Source organism: Paralichthys olivaceus, chromosome 7 (assembly GCF_024713975.1).
Source record: "Paralichthys olivaceus isolate ysfri-2021 chromosome 7, ASM2471397v2, whole genome shotgun sequence".
Taxonomy (NCBI): domain Eukaryota; kingdom Metazoa; phylum Chordata; class Actinopteri; order Pleuronectiformes; family Paralichthyidae; genus Paralichthys; species Paralichthys olivaceus.
The window spans coordinates 15,310,242-15,335,590 of record NC_091099.1 but is presented as its reverse complement, the minus strand read 5'-3'; the positions used below and the strand labels follow the sequence as shown (position 1 = coordinate 15,335,590).

At 41.7% G+C, this 25,349-nt stretch overlaps 1 protein-coding gene across 2 annotated transcripts; it reads left to right on the top strand.

The window, feature by feature from the left end:
• The first annotated feature begins 2,211 nt into the window (after positions 1-2,211).
• On the top strand, positions 2,212-25,221 carry LOC109624078 (mucin-2-like). 2 transcript variants are annotated; one of them, XM_069527870.1, is made up of 44 exons: positions 2,212-2,322; positions 4,127-4,382; positions 4,456-4,570; positions 5,070-5,160; positions 5,255-5,388; positions 5,484-5,700; positions 6,591-6,716; positions 6,808-6,922; positions 7,007-7,157; positions 7,264-7,377; positions 7,473-7,545; positions 7,648-7,785; positions 8,294-8,458; positions 8,617-8,711; positions 8,803-8,929; positions 9,021-9,276; positions 9,414-9,466; positions 9,554-9,657; positions 9,807-9,958; positions 10,064-10,202; positions 11,131-11,241; positions 11,365-11,544; positions 11,875-12,114; positions 12,200-12,356; positions 12,597-12,725; positions 12,896-20,506; positions 20,627-20,796; positions 21,026-21,200; positions 21,293-21,540; positions 21,658-21,841; positions 21,935-22,145; positions 22,259-22,434; positions 22,585-22,654; positions 22,843-22,943; positions 23,036-23,067; positions 23,166-23,343; positions 23,451-23,555; positions 23,643-23,683; positions 23,815-23,937; positions 24,057-24,155; positions 24,270-24,398; positions 24,493-24,532; positions 24,615-24,738; positions 24,880-25,221. In XM_069527870.1, exons 1-44 carry the CDS (start codon positions 2,244-2,246, stop codon positions 25,088-25,090), a joined length of 13,545 nt encoding a protein of 4,514 aa, XP_069383971.1. In that variant the 5' UTR covers positions 2,212-2,243; the 3' UTR covers positions 25,091-25,221. The 2 variants fall into 2 exon arrangements, with proteins under 2 accessions (XP_069383971.1, XP_069383970.1); XM_069527869.1 differs by having other exon boundaries at positions 2,219-2,322; positions 9,807-10,202.
• The last annotated feature ends 128 nt before the right edge of the window (positions 25,222-25,349 follow it).

Below are 25,349 nucleotides of genomic sequence, written 5' to 3'. Positions count from 1 at the left end.
GACCACTTTAGGGGAAAATAACCTGTTTCCCCCTGCAGGACGTCCGGGGAACGACAGAGTGTAGCTGTTCGGAAGGTTTGTTATGTAAGGAACTTTTACTCCTTTTCACAAGTGAAGTTTGTTCACTTTTACATTTAGCCTCGGTGTCAGTTATGTTTATTATGATAACTTAAAAGTTTACAATTATAAAGTGGCAATACAGTCAATTTGAAATGTTAATATAAGACATGTTTTTTAGTGCTCTTAAAAACAAGTACACAACACAACATATATGCACCCAACCCTCCCCAACACCCTCTCATGATAACAAAGAAACTAGAGGAAGAAACAAATGAATTGAAAGTAAAGTAATGTACATTAAAGTAATGTATGATATATACAGAGAAGGCAGGACTAGTCCAGAGGTGTGGTCTAATCTCTGGGATTGGTTGTCCCAGGCCTTTATATCTTTAAATTTATAAAATATTGTAAAAAAAAAAAAAAAAAAGTTGGTAAAACATAAATCAATGCTAAGTGGTTTACAAATGTAAATGTTGGTGTGACATCAATAAAATATCTTCCATAGTTTCTAATGAATCATATTCAGAAGTTAGTGACCTGCAGTTACATTGTGTGTTCTACAGTCCTTGTTTACAGCACTGCTGTTTATACATTTTGTCATAGGTGATAACACAAGTAAAATACCAACTCAACAGCTGGAGCAAATAATAACCTCTTGTCCAAAAAGCATTTACACCATCATATTTCAAATTTAACCTGTGTTTGAATTCATTACTTTTCAAATTACCATGCTTGCAGTGACACACATTGTACTACACCAGTAATGCAGTTTAGTTGGGATCAATGGGATTATCATGTAGCCAGTTTCCCAACCCACTCCATTTAGCTTTGTAAAGCTTCAAATGTTCTCAAATATCTACTGCATTGTGAACTCCTCCAATGTCAAAAATGGCCACCTCCAGAGGTGGACAGATTTATAAGGAAGAATGAATTTCTCCGTGGAGACATTTGAATGTTGATTCAAGGAGCGCTGTCGAATTCCCCAGAGTTTTTATTAGAGACTTAGGGACTGTCCCATATGTTTTCCTTGTTGATATAAACCTGTCATCATTTGAAAAACTAACTCACTGAAGTTATCAAAACAAAGGAGTGTGTTGGAGTGGTGCACAGGTATTTACCGAACACTGACACCACAGAAATATAACAAAAAGTAAAGCTAAAGTCACCTTTTTTTCTCCTTCAAAATAACACATTAAAGACTAAATAAATGAATAGTAAATGGTCTGAATCTATATAGCACTTTGAGGAATTGTGAGAACTTCTCACAATGCATTACAGTACAGTTTTACATTCACCCATTCGCAAAGGGCATCTTTTTCTATGAGAAGGGACAATTTGGTTCAGTATCATGCCCAGGGACACTTCGGCATGCGGACTGGGGAAGACTGGGATCGAACCACTGACCTTCTGGTTAGAGGATAACTGCCCTAGCCCCTACCCCAAAGAAATCAAAATGATGAAACAAAACATCACACACTTTTTGTTTGTAGGGATAAAAAAAACTTACCCAACCACATACTGGGATAATCTGACACTGCCTGGCTACTTATCAGTCAAGAAAAGGTGATCAGTAAGTGGACTTTGGATGTGGAAGATTGATGAATTTGGCCTTTTTGCTGAAGAAGACACAATAGCACATATCCTGTTCTGGTGAATATCTCTAGTAGGCACAACTGCTCACACAAGACAGGCATGACAGAATTAGTCAGAATTTTCCAGCACTGAGCTTGACAAGACTTACAAACTCAACCAACTGAGCGGAACAGGCGATGGGAGTGAAGAATGAGTTTACTTAACAGAAAGGAGAAAAACACACAACCTATGTCCTGTTTAAACATCCTGCTTAACTAAAAAACAACATTTTATAAATATAAAGTTTATATTTATTGGAGCCTAACATGCAGTGTATTAGACTGAAAGTCTAAGATTTTAAAATACTGTTCTCAATATTTTATCTGTGTTAATATTTAGACCAAAATCAGTAGATATATGAAGCTTGAGAGGCTGCAGATGCAACAGAAGTGTTGTTATAACCAACATCTTTGGAAGCATGGGTTAACATAACATAACATATTTTCCTGTTACCCCTCCTAAACTGCAAATACACTGATAGGTATATTAGGAGAGAGTTTGGTACCGGTTGGCACAAACCTCTCTCTCAGGACGAGGACCACTCACGCATCATGAGGGAAGCCTGGAAGCAGCTGGAATGGGTGACACTATGGGTCGCCATCTGCCTTGGACCGCCTGCAGTCACCGCTGGTATGAACTGCATCTACTTTTTTATTCATAATGAAAACTAGACTGGCATTCAGCAGAGAGCATGTTACGCCGAGGTCCAAAAGTTCCCCTAAGAAACCACATATGGACACACACTCATATCATTCCCCTAAAGATGTCTATTTTTTTCATGAAGTAAAATATAAGTATTTAAATATAAAGGGCCTTTTCTGGGGTAAAGAAAAATGCAATTCATACAATTTAGATGAAACAAACTATTGAAAACATCATGAGGATTATTCTACAATAAATTTCTGCCAGTAGATCCCGTTTACCTAAATCTTACACACTGGACCTTTAACTGATGACAGATTTAGGCCTCTATGTTGTTCTCACTCTGTATATGACTGTGTATATTCTGGACTAATTATTGTCTGCATTCATTTTGAATATGTACATATGTATATATATATTTGAAGTAATGATAATTCATTAATAATTAAGTTAATATCATTCCTTTTTTTGCAGTGTTATAATGTCAAAGAGCAACTTCATTCAATTTTGTTAAATTCCAACATTCCCTCCCTTCTAGTGCAACTGTAAACTTTACGAGTTTACACTATAATAACTATAGTTACCACGAAAAACAAACATTCTCAAACAACATAAATGATTGTGTCATTAAGAATTAACACCATTTATGGCTCTATCAAATCATGTTAAGATAATAATAACTTTAACATTTTTATTTTCTCAATGAATGAATTTCCTTTCTTATGAAACGTCTTTTGATGCAAACTTTATTTGACAAGGCACTACAGGGACATGCGGTAAAGATTTTAACAAATACTTATTACAAGGAAACTTCCCCAGTTGAATTTAGAAAGTATTGAAGTATCCAAATAACATATTGTCTAATTTGTATACAGTTTCAGAATAGGACATTGGATAAATCCAGGTTCAAAATTCTTGTTACATTTTTTGACATGGTATAAGCAAAGATTTTTACTCATAGGATATTTTATATTTCTTTTCATTACTTGATAAATTAGAAAATACTGTCAACAGCCATTAAAATCAAATTTCACCATGCTTTAGAAATAACACATTATATAAGATGATATATGAAAAAAAGAAATGAATTCAAATATAGATAGGAATACAATTAGAAAGTTTGATGTATGTGTTATTGCCTTGATTCATTTATTTATTTTCATCAAAAATATATCTATTGCTTTGGTTTTATTTATTTTGATACTGTTTTGCATTGATATTGTTATCAGCGTTAAATAAGCTGAAACATCTGAAATGTGCCACATCATCAGTTTAACAGCAGTTGCTCTTGTTATGACACTGAGTTATCAGATTTCACCCAAATGTATTATTACAGAACAAATACATTTTTTTATTGGTGCTCATCTCTAAATAAATACTGTTACATGTTTGGAGTGCAAACATGTTTGTTTAATTGAGAGATAAGGAAAAAGTAATGATTATATGGGACTTGTGAAGGTGTTGGACGTCCATTCAGCACATGTTTGTCATGTATTGGTAATAAAACTAAGAAAGAGGGTGGGAGTAAAGAATTGTGCAATCTGAATATAAAGGGCTGCTGAGTGTCGCCTGACTGTTACCTGCTTCAGAGACAGAAAACCCACAGTCGCAACCATGAGGTGGAGCTGTGTGGGGCTGTGTTTCCTTACGCTGGCTGTTGTTTTTGTTGATGTGCAGGCCAGACAGGGTAAGACTGTTTTCAGGGCTGTGCAAATGGATTATTATACTTGAATGATCTCATCTAGAACATTTAATAATTTCAACTATTTTGTGCACTTTGTATTTTCCTCAGTTCTCAACCATGTCAGCAGCATCTGCAGCACGTGGGGCCGGGAGCACTTCAAGACATTTGACGGTGACGTGTTCCAGTTTCCTTCCATGTGTGAATACAATCTGGTCTCTAACTGCCACGAGTCCTACCAGGAGTTCTCAGTGCACATAAAGAGGAGGGAGGATGACGGAGACCCCACCATCAGTTACGTGGTGGTCACCATCAGTGACCTGTCATTCCATCTCAGCAAGACGCTGGTCACTGTGAACAATGAGCCGTAAGTAAAGAATCCATGAAGCCTCTGAAAGAAGCTGTACATCATAATAATAAAACACGTTCTCTTTTCCCAGTGTCAAGCTGCCATACCACAAGGCAGGGGTCCAAGTGGAAAAAAACTTTATTTACATCAAACTCCAGTCCAAAGTCGGCATCACGGTCATGTGGAACAGTGACGATGCAGTCATGGTAAAAAAAATTGATTGTTGCATCTTTAGAGCTCTGATGCTGTGATACATCAGATATAAGTACACCCACACAGGTACAACTTCAGGTCTCCTGTATAATTCATAAAAGAGATCAAGGGGTGCATTTAAACTCCTTTATTTAATTCAAGGAAGCCTATTGTGTATAGGAACATGCTTATCTTTTAATAACAGAACAAACCGACCTCATAAGGTTACAGTTATGTTAAATTAGCTCATCCTTTAGTTTTCTTCTTGTTTCTTCTTCTCATTCACACTCGTATCATATAAATCATACAAAATCACACCATTTATGTCACTTGATGAGGTCATTCAAATCTGCATTTGTTTTGTTTGTGTGTCTAATAGAGTATCAAAGTTATTTAAAATGGTTTAAGGCAACACTGCAACTATTTTACCTTTAAATAACAGAAATTATAATAGTGAGGATGATGCTGCTTTCATTCCCTTGTGAAAAAGCCTATCATAATGTTTTGCTACAGGTGGAACTGGATCGCGACTATGCTAATCAAACCTGTGGACTTTGTGGAGACTTCAACGGTGTTTCAGTCTACGATGAGTTCATTCACAATGGTATACATGCTGTTCACTTCATGTATGTACTCATTTCGTCAGTTGCCCGCCGAACCTTCTTGTATTTGACAAAATGTAACATAATTAAATTCAGGTCGCAAAATCAGCCCAATTGAGTTTGGCAACAAACAGAGAGTCCATAATCCAAACGAAGATTGCGAGGACCCGTTTGAAGAGGATTATGAATCACTGGACGCTGAGAATGTGCCGGATTCATGCAAGACGTTTGTGAGTTTATTATCCACTGCATTTTAGCAGTAGTTATATTAATATGCAGCATTTTCAACAGAGTATCTCTGGTTCTGTCATCTCTTCCCTTTCAGCAAACCACCTGTGACAAGATGTTGCGTTCAGAGTCCTGGAGCTCCTGCATCAAACTGATTGACCCTGAACCTTACATCCAGGCCTGTGTGCAGGACATGTGTGGCTGCACCAACAGAACAAAGGACTTCTGTGTCTGCAGCACATTGTCTGAGTTCTCTCGACAGTGTTCCCATGCAGGAGGGCAGCCTCCCACCTGGAGGACACCTCAGTTCTGTGGTAATGTTTGTTGTTCTCTCTTCTGTGTTTATATTTTGCTGTTTGGTCTGGAGAGAGTATAAATACAGAAATCAGCTGTAAAACTCATTTAAATAGCTATTTGAAAGAAGGTACTGTGTAACTCTCTGAAAATGATTATATTTTCTATTTAAGGTGTAATCTGTATTGTCCCTGAGGGGCAACTTGGTTTGCAAACAGTAGTTACACAATCCATACACATCATAATAGTACATGAAATACATTAATACATATACAGAACATGCAGCCATCATTGAAATAAGTTTTTTTTTAAGCAAGAGTCTTTTAGCCTTTTGTTAAAACATGTGTGTCTAATATCAGCAAGGCTGACAGCTTGTTTAAGTGAACAACAGCTGAGGGGACAAAAGATCTCAAATATCCCTTTGTCTGTCCCTCCTGATGGCAGAACTTGAAATTCTGCATGAATAGGGTGTCGAGGGTCTGCTAATATGACCTTTGCCCTCTGAGTGGCTCTAACTTGGAAAACATGGCCGAGATCATTCATGTTGGTGCTGCTCTAGTGTGAGAGGATTAGTTATAATCTATCATGTAAAAAAGATCAGAAAACACAAACACTTGAATCTAAATATTTGTGACTAACATGGGCGAGGTGGGCTTTATGACTTATACTGCAGCCAGCCACCAGGGGGCGAAACTGATTATCTGGCCTCACTTTTTGGGGAGCTGTATTATCGTCCATTTTTATACATAGTCTATGATATACACTTATGTAATGTGTGATTGATTTAAATAAAACTTAATGAGTGCCAATCAAATAATGCATAAAAAGCTACTTTTGTTACACTTTAGAGATGAATACAAGCGAGTCACTTCCTACCTCTGTTCATTTCAATTGTACCACGTCCTCACAGCAAAGCAGTGCCCCTTCAACATGGTTTATGAGGAGAGCGGTTCACCTTGTATGGACACTTGCTCACATCAGGACACAAGTTCACTGTGTGAGGACCACAAAATGGACGGTTGCTTCTGTCCTCCTGGTCAGTGCTCTTCACATGTGTCTTGCCACATATTTTTAACAGTTCCACAGTTTCGCTTATACTTATCATTTGATAAAACCGTTTGCTTCAGGAACTGTGTTTGATGATATTTCCAAGAGAGGGTGTGTCATTCAATCTGCATGTCAGTGCAAACATGACAAGGTCTATAACTCCAGCCAGGTTTACCGACAGGACCGATCTGAGTGGTATGTTCTATTTCATGGTGTAAACATAATGAGTTATTTTGGGCCGTGTTTTTCGTTGGTTTTGAATCATTTGTGTTATTTCAGTACATGTTTGGAGGGTAGATGGGCCTGTAAGAGCCTCCAAACACCTGCTACATGTGCAGTCGAGGAGGGTTCACATGTCACCACCTTCGATGGGAAAACCTTCACCTTCCATGGAGATTGTTATTACGTCTTAGCCAAGGTGGACAGCAAGGTGACCGAGTTACTGCTCTGAACAACTAAATGGCACAAAAAACTAAATCACCTGCTGTAAAGTAATAACTAATAACAAGAATATGTTGTTTCGCTTTATGTTGTAGAACGACACAAGTCCAAAGTTTACCATCCTGGTCCAGCTGGTGCCTTGTGTAGACCAAGAGTTTGATACTTGTCTTAAAACCCTGAAAATCCTGCTGAACAATGACAGAAACAATGTGAGTTTAACTCTGTTGGCTCAGAAGACTATAGTCATTCATTAGTTCACACTGATATCTGCAACACTCAGCTGATTCAATCTGTTCTCATTCAGGTATTAATGTTCACTTCAGACGGAAAAGTGAAGCAGAACACACAGACCATCAGTTTACCATACCAGGCTCTAGGTGGGTCACACCATAATAAACTCTGAATACAACATTTTACTGTCTAATTTTATTTATGATGTGATTTAACACATTAATCATCTTCTGTTCCTTTATTCATAGGTGGCATCAACATCTTCCATGCTTCTTCCTTTCACATTTTGCTCCAGACCAGTTTTGGGTTGCAGATTCAGATCCAGCATGTGCCCATCATGCAAGTCTATGTCAGTCTGGATCCAAGCTACAGAGGACATACACGAGGTAAGTTTAACATTCCTCTTTACATGGCACATTTTCATCATCAAAACATATGAGAATACAATACATTTACAATGGATCATTAGTTATTACACACTATCATCTGATGAGTTGAGAGGATGACAGCAGTAATGTTAAATTATTAGGTATTTGGAACCTAATTTATCCTTTAAAGTTGCAAAGTGAATGAATTTAACTGACAGACTTAACTGAAAAAATGCCCAAAGCTAAAGTAGAATCAGTCTGTGAAAGCTCAGTCTTACACATGTGATAAAAAACACTCTTGTAGGAGTCTAAATGTGGTTTATTTGTAGCATACAATAATTAAATCTGTTCATATTATTCAACATAATAATATGATGATGATATTTCACATTTCAAATTATTTATTGTTTGGCGTCTAGGCTCCGACTTCATGTCCGAGTTGGCTGCTTGTAGTAGCTCACAGGCATTGCTCCATTAATGGTTCTAATCATTCTGTTTTGACTTCTAAAATATTTTGTGTCTTCAGGTTTATGTGGGAACTACAACATGGTCCTGTCTGACGATATGAAGACACCTCAGGGGATCGTGGAAGGAACAGCCGTCACTTTCAGTAACTCCTGGAAGGCCAACCTCATGTGTCAAGACAGAACGGAAAGACTTGACGACCCCTGTTCCCTCAGTGTAGAGAATGGTAAACAGTAGTCTTTGTCACATGTGTTTTTTTAGATTGATTTGCAGCCTCCATCAAATGTTTTTTTGTCTGCGTATAAGTTATATTTCAGGCAACAAGAGAATTTTACACAGTTGTAGAAAATAAAAGTTAAAAGGTTGCTGTTTCTTCATTCTCAGAGCTGTACGCCAAACACTGGTGTGCCTTGCTGCTGAAACCAAACAGCACCTTTGCACAGTGTCGCTCAGCGGTGGATCCTGAGATGTACTACAAGGTACAGGACAAATCTTTCTATCAGTTTTAATTAAATGACATTACACTTTGATGTGACTGTAGTCCTTTAAAAAAATATTTCTCTTGTGCAGCGATGCACTTATGCAAGCTGTAACTGTGAGAAGAGTGAGGCCTGCTTGTGTGGCGTCTTCTCCTCTTACGCGCGGGCTTGTGCAGCAAAGGGAGTGTTCTTAACAGACTGGAGAGAGAACGTGTGTGGTAAGGATCTCGTTCTTAATGCTGAGGTGATGCATTCTGAATTCACAATATCCCTTTCCCAGTAACCATCCTCGTGTTGTGCACAAAACAGACAAATACACAAGGAGCTGTGCGGCGTCTCAGACCTTCTCTTACAAACATCAGAGATGCCAGTTGACCTGCAGATCGCTGGGCTCAAATCAGCCAAGCTGCTCCTCTGACTTCCTGCCCGTGGATGGCTGCTCCTGTTCTGAGGGTCTCTACCTGAATGAAAAAGGCGTCTGCGTCCCCATGGCAAAGTGTCCCTGTTACTATGACGAAGCCTACATCAAGTCAGGGAAGTCCATCAGCATCAAGGACGAACACTGGTGAAAAAATTATTTTAATTTTGTTGACATTTGCCTTTATTATCTTAGGTGTTTTTTATTGTTTATAATGTTTGTCCTGACTGAATAGTTTTTAAATACCCATGCATTCCATCTTTTATCTCTGGTGTCTTTTCTAGTGTTTGCACCAACGGGATGCTTCATTGTCGTTCTTGGAGAACCCGCTTATCATGTATGTCTTTTTTTTTTCCTCCTCAACACACATTTGTGTAATAATGTGTTTAATGTGTAGACTGAATCGGTACTCCCTCTGTCACAGCATGCCCTTTTCCAAAAGAGTTTTTCAACTGCTCCACACCGGGCACAGGAAAGATCGGAGTCCAGTGTGCTCGAACCTGTTTGAATCTAGACAACAATGATTGTGTGAGTTGTTTTTCTGCTGTATTGAATCTGACCTCTCAGTCTCAAATAAAAGATGTAACATTCATTTAAAGTACTTTACTTTGGATATGTAACACAGCGCTAGTGTCTATGGTCGTTTCCTGACAGTCGTGATGTTTCTTCCTTCCCAGGACTTCACAGACTGTGAATCTGGTTGCCGGTGTCCCAGTGGCCTCATTGACGATGGCAAAGGTTCCTGTGTGAGAGAAAACGAATGTCCATGTCAGCATGACGGGCATCTGTATGCCCCAGGAGCACAAATCCCTAACAAGTGTAACATGTGGTATGACCTTGTTTTTACTAGACATATTAACACATTTTGTGTTATTTGTCTTTTTAATTCACTTGATTGCCCTGTTTTGTATTTAACTATCTCTTATACATCTAGTACCTGCAAGAGCGGAAAGTGGGAGTGCACAGACAAAAAATGTCCAGGAACTTGTATTATCTATGGGAGTGGTCACCACTCTACATTTGATCAGCAGACATTTGCCTTTCAAGGACATTGTGCCTACATTGCTGTCACGGTAAATAAAGAATGTGAACATCATCAGAATGACATAATGTGATGGAAATCCCTGCCTTATTCACTCATTCACTTCTTTCTTTCCAGCAGGATCTCAGTACTTTAATACAAAAATACTACTAATAATGATATAACTTTATTTATAGAGCACTTTTCGACACAAAGTACAAAGTGCTGCATAACAAGAAAACAAATGGTTGACATTCAAAGTACTGCACAATAGAAAACTATTGGTTAATACACAGCAGAGGGTAAATAAATAATAATGATAGAGATAAAAGAATAATAGTAATCTGGCATCCTAAGTAAATTCAGGAATCTGCCCTCTGAAATTTTTTTTTGCTGAGAGTTAAAGAAAACAGCGTCTCAGACAACCTTAGGCGATTCATTCGAGACAGTGATGGCAAAACTCTACTCAGAAGAGACTGTTAAGACCTCACACATTCTTTTTTATTATTTCTACATCATACTAGAGATATCCAGATCAAAAGTACATGTAATGAACTATAAATATAAATAGCAAGTGATTTTGGACACAGCCAAGATGCTTAACTTATTCTATAATGTAGGCTCTTGTCCCAGAAATTCATTGATATGGCTTTTATACAATTTTCATGTCATTGATAAACTTTAACATCAGTTTTAAAAGTCAATATATGATGCTTAAAAAGATTTATAATATGTTTACCACCATTGATTTTAAGATATCTGCATGTCACAATAAGGAATGTCAATGAAAACTGCAGATAACTACAGTATACAGCACAGTACACTCTCCTGGGGATCAAATTTACTTTTATCCTATTTACCTTTCCGTGGTTCTTTAACAATTTAAATGTATTCTAGAAACGTATAAACTGACAGTGTGATTTGTTCAATGGTGTCTCTGTATGAAGCAAAAAATATGTCATGCATCTTTCTTTTTTAAGAGTAAATGCGGGAATAAAACAGCAGCAGACAACTTTAGAGTTACCACAGAAAATGTACCATGTGGATCTACAGGCACCACCTGCACCAAAACTGTCAGGATCCAACTTGGGGTAAGATCCCAAAACAGCACCATGTTTTCTGGCCTTGACATTTCATATTTAAAACATTTGTCAAATCAAATTGCAGTTTTTTGCGTGACAGTGAAAGCAACATAAATCTCTTTAACCCTACAGCGAATGGAAATCAAGCTATCAAAGGGTAAAAATGAAACGAACGAACTGGGCAATGGCCCTTATATTCCGTTCAAAATAAGAAAGGTCGGCTTGTACCTGGTGGTTGAATCTGCCATTGGTGTGGCAGTGATGTGGGATCGCAAAACAACTGTTCGCATCCTCCTGGAAACACAGCACAGCGTGAGTCACAGTAGTGATGATGACTGAAATCTCTCATGGTAACAGATAAGAGCTGGAGTTTTCATATAGTGTACACTTTTTCTTCATCTGTAGTGAAGCTAAGTTTGTAGATCAACACCACTATGGGAAAATAATGATATTGCTATACACTACAAATGCTCTAAAGGTAGTTGAGGCATAATAATCTCATGATTCAATAAAGTATTATACTATAAAAATATATTTAAGCCCAGAAAAGGTTTGCTCCTTGTTAATGCTCAATATGAAGAACATTCATTTGTAATATCGTCGCCATGTAAAAGAAATCACTGACTCCTGTTGTTTGTGCAGGGAAACGTATGTGGCCTGTGCGGAAATTTTGACGGTGATGTCCAGAACGACTTCACGACCCAGGGTCAGCTGGAGGTCAGCAGTCCCACAGAATTTGCAAACAGCTGGAAAGTGTCCAGCAGCTGCCCTGATGCGGAAGCAAATGTTGACGCTTGCACAGCGACGCCCAATCGACATCACTGGGCAAAAGCGATGTGTAGCATTATAACCGGGCCAACATTCAAAGGCTGCCACAATAAGGTGATAAGAGTTGTTTCGAATTCATCATCACATAAAGTTCTGTCGTTGGAAATATTAAATGCATCAATTTTCAATTACTGAGCAGGTAGACCCCCTTCCATTTTATGAAAACTGCGTGAAAGACTCGTGTGCCTGTGACACTGGAGGAGATTGTGAGTGTTTCTGCACAGCAGTCACAGCTTATGCCCAAGCTTGTAATGAGGCTGATGTCTGTGTTGCATGGAGAACTCCAGACATCTGTCGTAAGTAAACAACAATTTTACCCTTAAGTTATTAAACTGATGTTTTCAGCCTTTTCTGGCCCATTGATCTCTTTTTAATTCCAAAGTTCTTAAGCCCCGGCTTTTAGACATTTAGAGATTTGTCATTTAGTTAAAACTAAACAGGTTCAGGTTTGAGTTCTTGTTAACCTCATGATACTTAATGTAGTAACACATCCTTTACTCCAAATTCATGATGTAGCTTGCATCTTTTCTTCCTAGCTGTCTTTTGTGATTATTACAACAGCCCAGATGACTGCAAGTGGCATTACAACCCTTGTCACACGCCTTGTTACAAGACCTGTCTGAATCCACAAGGAATTTGTAGTAACCCTATACCAAATCTGGAAGGTAAGCTGTTTTCTCACAGTGAACATACCTCTGATTAACATGGCTTACTTAATGTGACAAAATAACAATACAGCTTCAATTCATGGCTTCAGTCTTCATTATAAGAGCAACTTAAATACAAAGATTTTCCATTTATAATATTATGATATTTTATTTTGTGATTTTTATAGGCTGTTACCCTGTATGCCCAGAAGATAAGCCCATATATGATGAGCAACACCAGATTTGTGTACAGGAATGTGAAGGTTGCTTTTACAATGGGACCAGATATGAAGAAAATGATGTCATTTACAATGTGACTGATAATGTGGGAAAGTGCTACTATGCAATTTGCATCAATGCAACAGTGAAAATTGAAAATGAAACCTGCGTCACTTCAACTGTCCCACCGTCAACTTCATCAACAACAATTTTCACCACTTCACCTACAACAACTCCAGGGCCAACAACTACCACACAGTCCACTACCCCAACAACCAAACCATCTACGACAACTCCAGGTCCATCTACAACCACAAAGTCTACAACCCCAACAACCGAACCACCTACGACAACTATGGGGCCAACCACAACCACATCTGGCAGTAAGTGTGAGTGGTCAGAATGGTACAATGTGCATGACCCAACAACAGACAAAAGTGACTGGGAAACATATGAGAATATAACAAATAGTGGAAAAGAAATTTGCAAAAGACCTGAAGAAATTGACTGTAGAGCAAAACTTTATCCTGACATGGACTTCGATGACTATCGGAGTCAATCGGAACAAGTTGTCACTTGTGATGTGGGAATTGGTTTAATATGCAAACAAGAGGAGCAGTTGAGACCTCCAAGAAAGTGTCGCGACTATGAGATCAGAGTATGTTGTGAAACAACTCCATCAACTACACTTTCAAGTACAAAAGAGACAACAACAATATCTACAACAGAACCTCCTACTACATCTACGACCACAAAATCTACGACCCCAACAACCAAACCACCGACAACAACTCCAGGGCCAACTACTACCACACAGTCCACGACCCAAACAACCAAACCACCTACAACAACTCCAGGGCCAACTACTAACACACAGTCCACGACTCCAACAACCAAACCACCTACAACAACTCCAGGGCCTACTACTACCACAAAGTCTACAACCCCAACAACCCAACCACCTACAACAACTCCAGGGCCAACTACTACCACACAGTCCACGACCCCAACAACCCAACCACCTACAACAACTCCAGGGCCAACTACTACCACAAAGTCTACAACCCCAACAACCGAACCACCTACAACATCTCCAGGGCCAACTACTACCACAAAGTCTACAACCCCAACAACCCATCCACCTACAACAACTCCAGAGCCAACAACTACCACACAGTCCACAACCCAAACAACCAAACCACCTACAACAACTCCAGGGCCAACTACTACCACAAAGTCTACAACCCCAACAACCGAACCACCTACAACATCTCCAGGGCCAACTACTACCACAAAGTCTACAACCCCAACAACCCATCCACCTACAACAACTCCAGAGCCAACAACTACCACACAGTCCACAACCCCAACAACCAAACTACCTACGACAACTCCAGGGCCAACTACTACCACAAAGTCTACAACCCCAACAACCAAACCACCTACGACAACTCTAGGGCCAACTACTACCACACAGTCCACGACCCCAACAACCGAACCACCTACGACAACTCCAGGGCCAACTACTACCACAAAGTCTACAACCCCAACAACCAAACCATCTACAACAACTCCAGGGCCAAGTACTACCACAAAGTCTACAGCCCCAACAACCGAACCACCTACAACATCTCCAGGGCCAAGTACTACCACAAAGTCCAAGACCCCAACAACCAAACCCCCTACAACAACTCAAGGGCCAACAACTACCACACAGTCCACAACCCCAACAACCAAACCACCTACTACAACTCCAGGGCAAACTACTACCACAAAGTCTACAACCCCAACAACCCAACCACCTACAACAACTCCAGAGCCAACAACTACCACACAGTCCACAACCCAAACAACCCAACCACCTACGACAACTCCAGGGCCAACTACTACCACAAAGTCTACAACCCCAACAACCGAACCACCTACGACAACTCTAGGGCCAACTACTACCACACAGTCCACGACCCCAACAACCGAACCACCTACAACAACTCCAGGGCCAACTACTACCACAAAGTCTACAACCCTAACAACCGAACCACCTACATCAACTCTAGGGCCAACTACTACCACACAGTCCACGACCCCAACAACCCAAGCACCTACAACAACTCCAGGGCAAACTACTACCACAAAGTCCACGACCCCAACAACCAAACCCCCTACAACAACTCCAGGGCCAACAACTACCACACAGTCCACAACCCCAACAACCGAACCACCTACAACAACTCCAGGGCCAACTACTACCACAAAGTCTACAACCCCAACAACCGAACCACCTACAACAACTCTAGGGCCAACTACTACCACACAGTCCACGACCCCATCAACCCAACCACCTACAAAAACTCCAGAGCCAACAACTACCACACAGTCCACGACCCAAACAACCAAACCACCTACAACAACTCCAGGGCCAACTACTACCACACAGTCCACGACACCAACAACCAAACCACCTACAACAACTCCAGGGCCAACAACTACCACACAGTCCACTACCCCAACAACCAAACCATCTACGACAACTCCAGGTCCATCTACAACCACAAAGTCTACAACCCCAACAACCGAACCACCTACGACAACTATGGGGCCAACCACAACCACATCTGGCAGTAAGTGTGAGTGGTCAGAATGGTACAATGTGCATGACCCAACAACAGACAAAAGTGACTGGGAAACATATGAGAATATAACAAATAGTGGAAAAGAAATTTGCAAAAGACCTGAAGAAATTGACTGTAGAGCAAAACTTTATCCTGACATGGACTTCGATGACTATCGGAGTCAATCGGAACAAGTTGTCACTTGTGATGTGGGAATTGGTTTAATATGCAAACAAGAGGAGCAGTTGAGACCTCCAAGAAAGTGTCGCGACTATGAGATCAGAGTATGTTGTGAAACAACTCCATCAACTACACTTTCAAGTACAAAAGAGACAACAACAATATCTACAACAGAACCTCCTACTACATCTACGACCACAAAATCTACGACCCCAACAACCAAACCACCGACAACAACTCCAGGGCCAACTACTACCACACAGTCCACGACCCAAACAACCAAACCACCTACAACAACTCCAGGGCCAACTACTAACACACAGTCCACGACCCCAACAACCAAACCACCTACAACAACTCCAGGGCCTACTACTACCACAAAGTCTACAACCCCAACAACCCAACCACCTACAACAACTCCAGGGCCAACTACTACCACACAGTCCACGACCCCAACAACCCAACCACCTACAACAACTCCAGGGCCAACTACTACCACAAAGTCTACAACCCCAACAACCGAACCACCTACAACATCTCCAGGGCCAACTACTACCACAAAGTCTACAACCCCAACAACCCATCCACCTACAACAACTCCAGAGCCAACAACTACCACACAGTCCACAACCCAAACAACCAAACCACCTACGACAACTCCAGGGCCAACTACTACCACAAAGTCTACAACCCCAACAACCGAACCACCTACGACAACTCTAGGGCCAACTACTACCACACAGTCCACGACCCCAACAACCGAACCACCTACAACAACTCCAGGGCCAACTACTACCACAAAGTCTACAACCCCAACAACCGAACCACCTACAACATCTCCAGGGCCAACTACTACCACAAAGTCTACAACCCCAACAACCCATCCACCTACAACAACTCCAGAGCCAACAACTACCACACAGTCCACAACCCAAACAACCGAACCACCTACAACATCTCCAGGGCCAACTACTACCACAAAGTCTACAACCCCAACAACCCATCCACCTACAACAACTCCAGAGCCAACAACTACCACACAGTCCACAACCCAAACAACCAAACCACCTACGACAACTCCAGGGCCAACTACTACCACAAAGTCTACAACCCCAACAACCGAACCACCTACGACAACTCTAGGGCCAACTACTACCACACAGTCCACGACCCCAACAACCGAACCACCTACAACAACTCCAGGGCCAACTACTACCACAAAGTCTACAACCCCAACAACCGAACCACCTACAACATCTCCAGGGCCAACTACTACCACAAAGTCTACAACCCCAACAACCCATCCACCTACAACAACTCCAGAGCCAACAACTACCACACAGTCCACAACCCAAACAACCAAACTACCTACGACAACTCCAGGGCCAACTACTACCACAAAGTCTACAACCCCAACAACCAAACCACCTACGACAACTCTAGGGCCAACTACTACCACACAGTCCACGACCCCAACAACCGAACCACCTACAACAACTCCAGGGCCAACTACTACCACAAAGTCTACAACCCCAACAACCGAACCACCTTCAACAACTCCAGGGCCAACTACTACCACAAAGTCTACAACCCCAATAACCGAACCCCCTACAACAACTCCAGGGCCAACAACTACCACACAGTCCACAACCCCAACAACCGAACCGCCTACTACAACTCCAGGGCCAACTACAACCACAAAGTCTACAACCCCAACAACCCAACCACCTACGACAACTCCAGGGCCAACAACTACCACACAGTCCACGACCCAAACAACCAAACCACCTACAACAACTCCAGGGCCAACTACTACCACACAGTCCACAACCCCAACAACCAAACCACCTACAACAACTCCAGGGCCTACTACTACCACACAGTCCACGACCCCAACAACCGAACCACCTACTACAACTCCAGGGCCAACTACTACCACAAAGTCCACAACCCCAACAACCGAACCACCTACAACAACTCCAGAGCCAACAACTACCACACAGTCCACGACCCAAACAACCAAATCACCTACAACAACTCCAGGGCCAACTACTACCACACAGTCCACGACCCCAACAACCAAACCACCTACAACAACTCCAGGGCCTACTACTACCACAAAGTCTACAACCCCAACAACCCAACCACCTACGACATCTCCAGGGCCGACTACTACCACAAAGTCTACAACCCCAACAACCCAACCACCTACAACAACTCCAGGGCCAACTACTACCACACAGTCCACGACCCCAACAACCCAACCACCTACTACAACTCCAGGGCCAACTACTACCACAAAGTCTACAACCCCAACAACCCAACCACCTACAACAACTCCAGGGCCAACTACTACCACACAGTCCACGACCTCAACAACCAAACAACCTTCAACAACTCCAGGGCCGACTACTATCACAAAGTCTACAACCCCAACAACCCGACCACCTACAACAACTCCAGAGCCAACAACTACCACACAGTCCACGACCCAAACAACCGAACCACCTACGACAACTCCAGGGCCAACTACTACCACAAAGTCTACAACCCCAACAACCCAACCACCTACAACAACTCCAGAGCCACCAACTTCCACACAGTCCACGACCCAAACAACCGTACCACCTACAACAACTCCAGGGCCAACTACAACCACAAAGTCTACGACCCCAACAACCGAACCACCTACAACAACTACAGGGCCAACAACTACCACAAAGTCTACAACCCCAACAACCCAACCACCTACAACAACTCCAGGGCCAACTACTACCACAAAATCCACGACCCCAACAACCAAACCCCCTTCAACAACTCCAGGGCCAACAACTACCACACAGTCCACGACCCCAACAACCGAACCACCTACAACAACTCCAGGGCCAACTACAACCACAAAGTCTACGACCGCAACAACCGAACCACCTACAACAACTTCAGGGCCAACTACAACCACAAAGTCTACGACCCCAACAACCGAACCACCTACAACAACTACAGGGCCAACAACTACCACAAAGTCTACAACCCCAACAACCCAACCACCTACAACAACTCCAGAGCCACCAACTTCCACACAGTCCACGACCCAAACAACCGTACCACCTACGACAACTCCAGGGCCAACTACAACCACAAAGTCTACGACCCCAACAACCGAACCACCTACAACAACTACAGGGCCAACAACTACCACAAAGTCTACAACCCCAACAACCCAACCACCTACAACAACTCCAGGGCCAACTACTACCACAAAATCCACGACCCCAACAACCAAACCCCCTTCAACAACTCCAGGGCCAACAACTACCACACAGTCCACGACCCCAACAACCGAACCACCTACAACAACTCCAGGGCCAACTACTACTACAAAGTCTACGACCGCAACAACCGAACCACCTACAACAACTTCAGGGCCAACTACAACCACAAAGTCTACGACCCCAACAACCGAACCACCTACAACAACTCCAGGGCCAACTACAACCACAAAGTCTACGACCCCAACAACCGAACCACCTACGACAACTTCTGGGCCAACTACTACCACAAAGTCTACTACCCCAACAACCGAACCACCTACAACAACCAAACCTCCTACTACAACTGTGGGACCAACTACCACAACTTCAAAAACTGATGAGTCAGTTGTCACTGGTCCTCCAGTAGCATCAAAATCGACTGCCCGTAAGGACGGTGGAAGTCCAACTACAACATCAGAAGGTACACAGACAACAACTCCAGAGCCAACAACTACCACACAGTCCACAACCCAAACAAGCAAGCCACCTACGACAACTCCAGGGCCAACTACTACCACAAAGTCTACAACCCCAACAACCAAACCATCTACAACAACTCCAGGGCCAAGTACTACCACAAAGTCTACAACCCCAACAACCAAACCCCCTACAACAACTCAAGGGCCAACAACTACCACACAGTCCACAACCCCAACAACCGAACCACCTACAACATCTCCAGGGCCAACAACTACCACACAGTCCACAACCCCAACAACCGAACCACCTACTACAACTCCAGGGCCAACTACTACCACAAAGTCTACAACCCCAACAACCGAACCACCTACAACATCTCCAGGGCCAAGTACTACCACAAAGTCCAAGACCCCAACAACCAAACCCCCTACAACAACTCAAGGGCCAACAACTACCACACAGTCCACAACCCCAACAACCGAACCACCTACTACAACTCCAGGGCAAACTACTACCACAAAGTCTACAACCCCAACAACCCAACCACCTACAACAACTCCAGAGCCAACAACTACCACACAGTCCACAACCCAAACAACCCAACCACCTACGACAACTCCAGGGCCAACTACTACCACACAGTCCACGACCCCAACAACCGAACCACCTACAACAACTCCAGGGCCAACTACTACCACAAAGTCTACAACCCTAACAACCGAACCACCTACATCAACTCTAGGGCCAACTACTACCACACAGTCCACGACCCCAACAACCCAAGCACCTACAACAACTCCAGGGCAAACTACTACCACAAAGTCCACGACCCCAACAACCAAACCCCCTACAACAACTCCAGGGCCAACAACTACCACACAGTCCACAACCCCAACAACCGAACCACCTACTACAACTCCAGGGCCAACCACAACCACAAAGTCTACGACCCAAACAACAGAACCTCCTACAACAACACAGACACAGACAAGAAGTACCACAGTAAGCGTGACCACACAATGCTTCTGCATAGTTAATGGAAAGCAATACAAGCCAGGTCAGTAAAGACATTTACTTTTCACAACTACATTAAATCCTTAAAATATTATGTAATTATATTATGTATTTTAAAATGTTTCACTGTTTAACTATTATTCATTTTTATTTTCACCATTAGGGGAGGTCATATTTGACAGGGAGCACCTTGGATCAGGTGTATGTCTCACAATGATATGTTCTGACATTTGCGAGATTCACAACAATACAGAAATGTGCACCACGCCTGTGCCTACACCTACACCTACAACAAAACCTCCTGTACCTACCTGTCCTGAATGGGATGTAGCAGTAAGAACTTTCTTATTTTAACTTAATATATACAGTGAATAATGTTATCAAAATGGTTTTGTATATTTTAAGTACATTTAATAACATGTAAGAACATTTTCACTGTAAAAGAAAACAGGCTTTCTTCCATTTTTAGCATAATAATTCAAAATATCGCTGATTTTATTTGGTTCTCTCTCTCTCTCTCACTCTCTCTCTATCTCTCTCTCTCTCTCTCTCTCTACCATAGCAAAATGAGACATTCTATTTCTGCAACTGCACCATGGCCAAATGCGTTGAGAACAATACAATTGTAATTGTTCCATATGAATGTCCACCCATCGAGCCTATCACTTGTACCAACGGAAAGAAACCAGTTCTTGTGTATGACGACTACCACTGCTGCCAACATTATGCTTGTGACTGTAAGCCATTCAGCGGTTTAAGGATGTATAACATGTTTCTTTACTCCGGTAAATGAGTTTTCGATTTTGAACTTTTTCTCGTTTGTCTTTAGGTGTATGTGAAGGCTGGGGAGATCCTCATTACATCACATTTGATGGATTGTTCTACAGTTACCAAGGAAACTGTACTTACATTTTGATGGAAGAGATTTTACCAAACCACAAGCTGAAGATTTATATTGACAATGTCTTTTGTGATCCAACTGAAGATGTTTCTTGTCCGCGATCATTGATTATATCATATGAATCGCAAGCTTTCACACTTATAAATCATAACCTTATGGGAGCAGCACAGTTGGAGGTAAATAAAAATGGCATTAAGGCATTTTATGTCATGTTCTGAATATCTCTCAATTGTCACTGAAATTTTAGTGTTGGTATTCTGTCATATCATTTCATATATTTATTTTCACTCTAGGCTCTGAAAGATGGAGTACGTCTGAAACTACCTTATTCACGACATGGCGTTAAGATTTTAAATTCTGGCCTCAACATGGTTTTGGAGATCCCTCGTTTAAAAGTGGTCATAACATTTGGAATAAATGGCTTTAGCGTTACCCTTCCATTTCAATACTTTGGCAAAAACACTCAGGGCCATTGTGGTAAGAGCTTCTCACTCTCCGGTTTTCATATTAGAAAATCTTTAGTATGAGGTCAGATTGTTGTTCTAACTTTTTTTGTTACTCACTTGTCAGGAACATGTAACAACAACCAGGCCGATGACTGCAGGTTGCCTGGAGGCCAGCTGATTGAAAGTTGTGAAGTGATGGCCGACTTTTGGCTTGCAAAAGACATTTACCAACCGAGCTGTGAGGTACCATCTGTGGTGCCCACCAAAGTACCGCCACCTCCACCAACCTTAACTCCATGCAATCCGGACACAATGTGCAACCTGCTTACAAGCAGGTAGGCATTCTGTTATACACTGTCGTTCATAAACATTCTTGAACTTTGACATATTTCCATCAATATTCAAAAGAGTTTTGAGATTTGTGTTTTTGTTGGTTTTACTTTCACAGCATCTTTGCAGAGTGCCACCCAGTTGTTTCCCCTGAGAATTTCTACCGAGGTTGTGTTTTTGATAGCTGTCATGTTCCAAACCCAGCAGTGGAGTGCACAAGTTTGCAGACTTATGCTGCTGCCTGTGCCCAGGCTGGGGTTTGCCTTCACTGGAGGAATCACACCACACTGTGTGGTATGTCATAATTTGATAGTGTTAGGGAATCACGAGAATCACATTGGATTTGTTGTGTTCAACACTACTACTCTGTTAGGTATTTTATTAGTTGCCGTACATATGCATATACTTAAAAAGAACCAATTGATTTATTTTCTTCACCAACAGCAAGTGACTGCTCATCAGACAAAGTTTACAAGCCATGTGGTCCTGCAGAACAGACCACCTGTGAAGAAAAGTAAGTTTTAACAACAAAGGTTTGTAGTCTTTTTATGGGTCACTCTGCACATTCCAGTGAGTGAGAGCCTAACGGGATATGGTGATCAATATTTGTTATTAACAACAGTAGAAGTATTAAACTCTGTTTAATTGATCTGAAGAGATTATGAAACTTAACTTATCTGTCGTCTTGATCAAATATAACAGTCCTAATGAAGTAATGATGAACTTCACTACCGAGGGCTGCTTTTGTCCAGATGGAATGAAACTCTTCAACAAAGAGTCTGGCGTGTGTGTTGATAAGTGTGGTAGGTGTCGTGATTATCTTCAAAGTCTTATTGATGAGCTGAATGTGTTGTTTCAATCATGAAGTCCTACAGGATTGCTTATTTTCCAACAGGATGTCTTGATCCTGAGGGTATTCCTCGTGAGGTGAGCCAAGTCTTCTGTTCAAGCTCAGCTAAAATCCAAACCTGTATTGTTTCCTTAGAAGACACAATTCAAATAATGCTGCTCTTTCTTTCTTTCAGTTCAATGAGCAGTTTGAGTACAAATGCCAAAACTGCATCTGCGAGGAGTCCACTAAGACCGTGACCTGTAAACCCAAAGTTTGCCCAAAACCATCTTTAGCAAACTGTACTGGTCCAGGGTTCGTCCTTGTCAACCAAACGAATCCGTCCGACAGCTGCTGTTATAACTTTGTTTGCCGTAAGACAGTCAGCATCAGTGCACATTTGTCTTCCATGTTCTAAAATAATAAGGATTCTTCTGGATGGCTCTTTATCATTTACTATCATCATTTAACATCTCCACAGAATGTCAAAGCAGCACTTGCCCAGTTAATTACATGAAGTGTCCAGTTGGATATTTGCCAGTCGCCAGTGTCCCTGAGGGGAAATGCTGTTTAGAACATAAATGTGGTGAGCTCATAAATTCAGTTTGAATTTATATAAAAAATGACCATAGAGACATTTTTGTGTAATGTTTGTTGTCTTATTCCTTTCTAGAGCCTAAAAGAGTTTGTGTCCACAAAGAGACTGAGTACCAGGTAAACAAGAAATGGAAATAAGAGGATGATTTGTCCAATCATTTGTTAAAATATCACTTTTTTTGTCAAATGAATTCCACTGCACTTTGAATTCTGGATGGCCAAAAACACATTTCCTTTTTGTTTGCAAGCCTGGTTCTACAGTTCCCGTTCAGATTTGTCAAGACTGTACCTGTAGTAATACCGTGGACCCTGGTACTGGTCTTTTCAAAGTAATTTGTCGGCCTCGGCAATGTCAAGAAAACTGTGACGCGGTAAGAGAAATATAACTGATTATTCTTCACATGAAAATGCTGCTTGTTCTGTTCACAGTGTTTCCTCAGAACTAGTGTACACTTCGAATTTGGGGACGTAACTCTCCTCTTTCTCTCAGGGATATGAATATGTGAAAACGGATCCAGCAAAATGTTGTGGAAAGTGTGTACAGACACATTGTATCCTCAGTCTGAACGATACCAGGCACCTGTTGATGGTAAGTGATGGACTGTGATTCATGAGTGTTGGAAGTATAATACCTTGAAGTACCTCAGTGTCTCAGAGTGTGTGTGTGTGTGTGTGTGTGTGTGTGCTCGCGCTCGCTCTCCAGCCAGGAGAAACCTGGTCACCACCTGAGAGCAGGTGTGAGCATTACAACTGTATTAAGACCGGTGACACTTTATCAACGACCAGTGCACATATCGTGTGCCCGCCTTTCCAACAGAGCAACTGCCAACCTGTAAGTATCACTGTCATCTGGTGAATCTGGATCGACTGTGTCTGCGAAGGCGTAAACTAAAGCAAATGATAATGCTGTTTATTGTCCTCCTTAGGATACAATTCAGACTGCAGCCAATGGCTGTTGTAAAATTTGTAAGTTGGACAGTTTCCTCACTTTTAGGTATAAAGACTTTGTATGAGAACAGGCTAATTGTTTTGTGTATTTTCTGAAAAGGTGAGGAGAGGGAGAAAGCCTGCAAGTTAGTATCCATGAAAATCCAGGTTTTGCACAACGGCTGTCAGTCTTCTGAGAAGATAGATATGCCGTACTGTGAAGGATCCTGCAATACTTTCACCAAGTAAGTCTGAGGTTGTGGAAAGGTCATCAGTCTTGTGGACAGTCACAAACCCACATACATTTGTAAAGTTAAAAATGCATAGGTGCAGTTTTTGCAGATGTTTAATTCACTTACTTATCATCCTGCCTCTTGTTTCCTCAGGTACTCCCAGGTGGCAGCTGCTCTGCAGCACTCCTGCTCCTGCTGTAAGGAGACTCGTGCCAGCAGACGCACTGTGGACTTGAAGTGCATGGATGGAGACGTGGTTCCCTACACATACACATATGTGGAGCATTGTGGCTGTGGCCACACTGACTGCACTAGTCCTCCTGGAAAATCTGCACGCAGGAGGCGAAGCTTCCCATTTGTGTAGTAAAAAATCATCACTTTAACAGATGTTGGATGTAAAGATTACTCCCATATAGTTCTACCAATCATTACACCTCTTACAAAACAATTGTCATTGTCATGCAAGTGTTTATCAATTAAAAGGTTGCAACTCTGTTCAGTCTCATACTTTGTTTGTGCCAACCCGGCTGGTGCTGCCATGAATAACATTACAGTTTATTGTTGCTGGACTAACTTTCAGCTTTGATATGAAACAATGTTGTTATAACATAAATAAAGCAGCA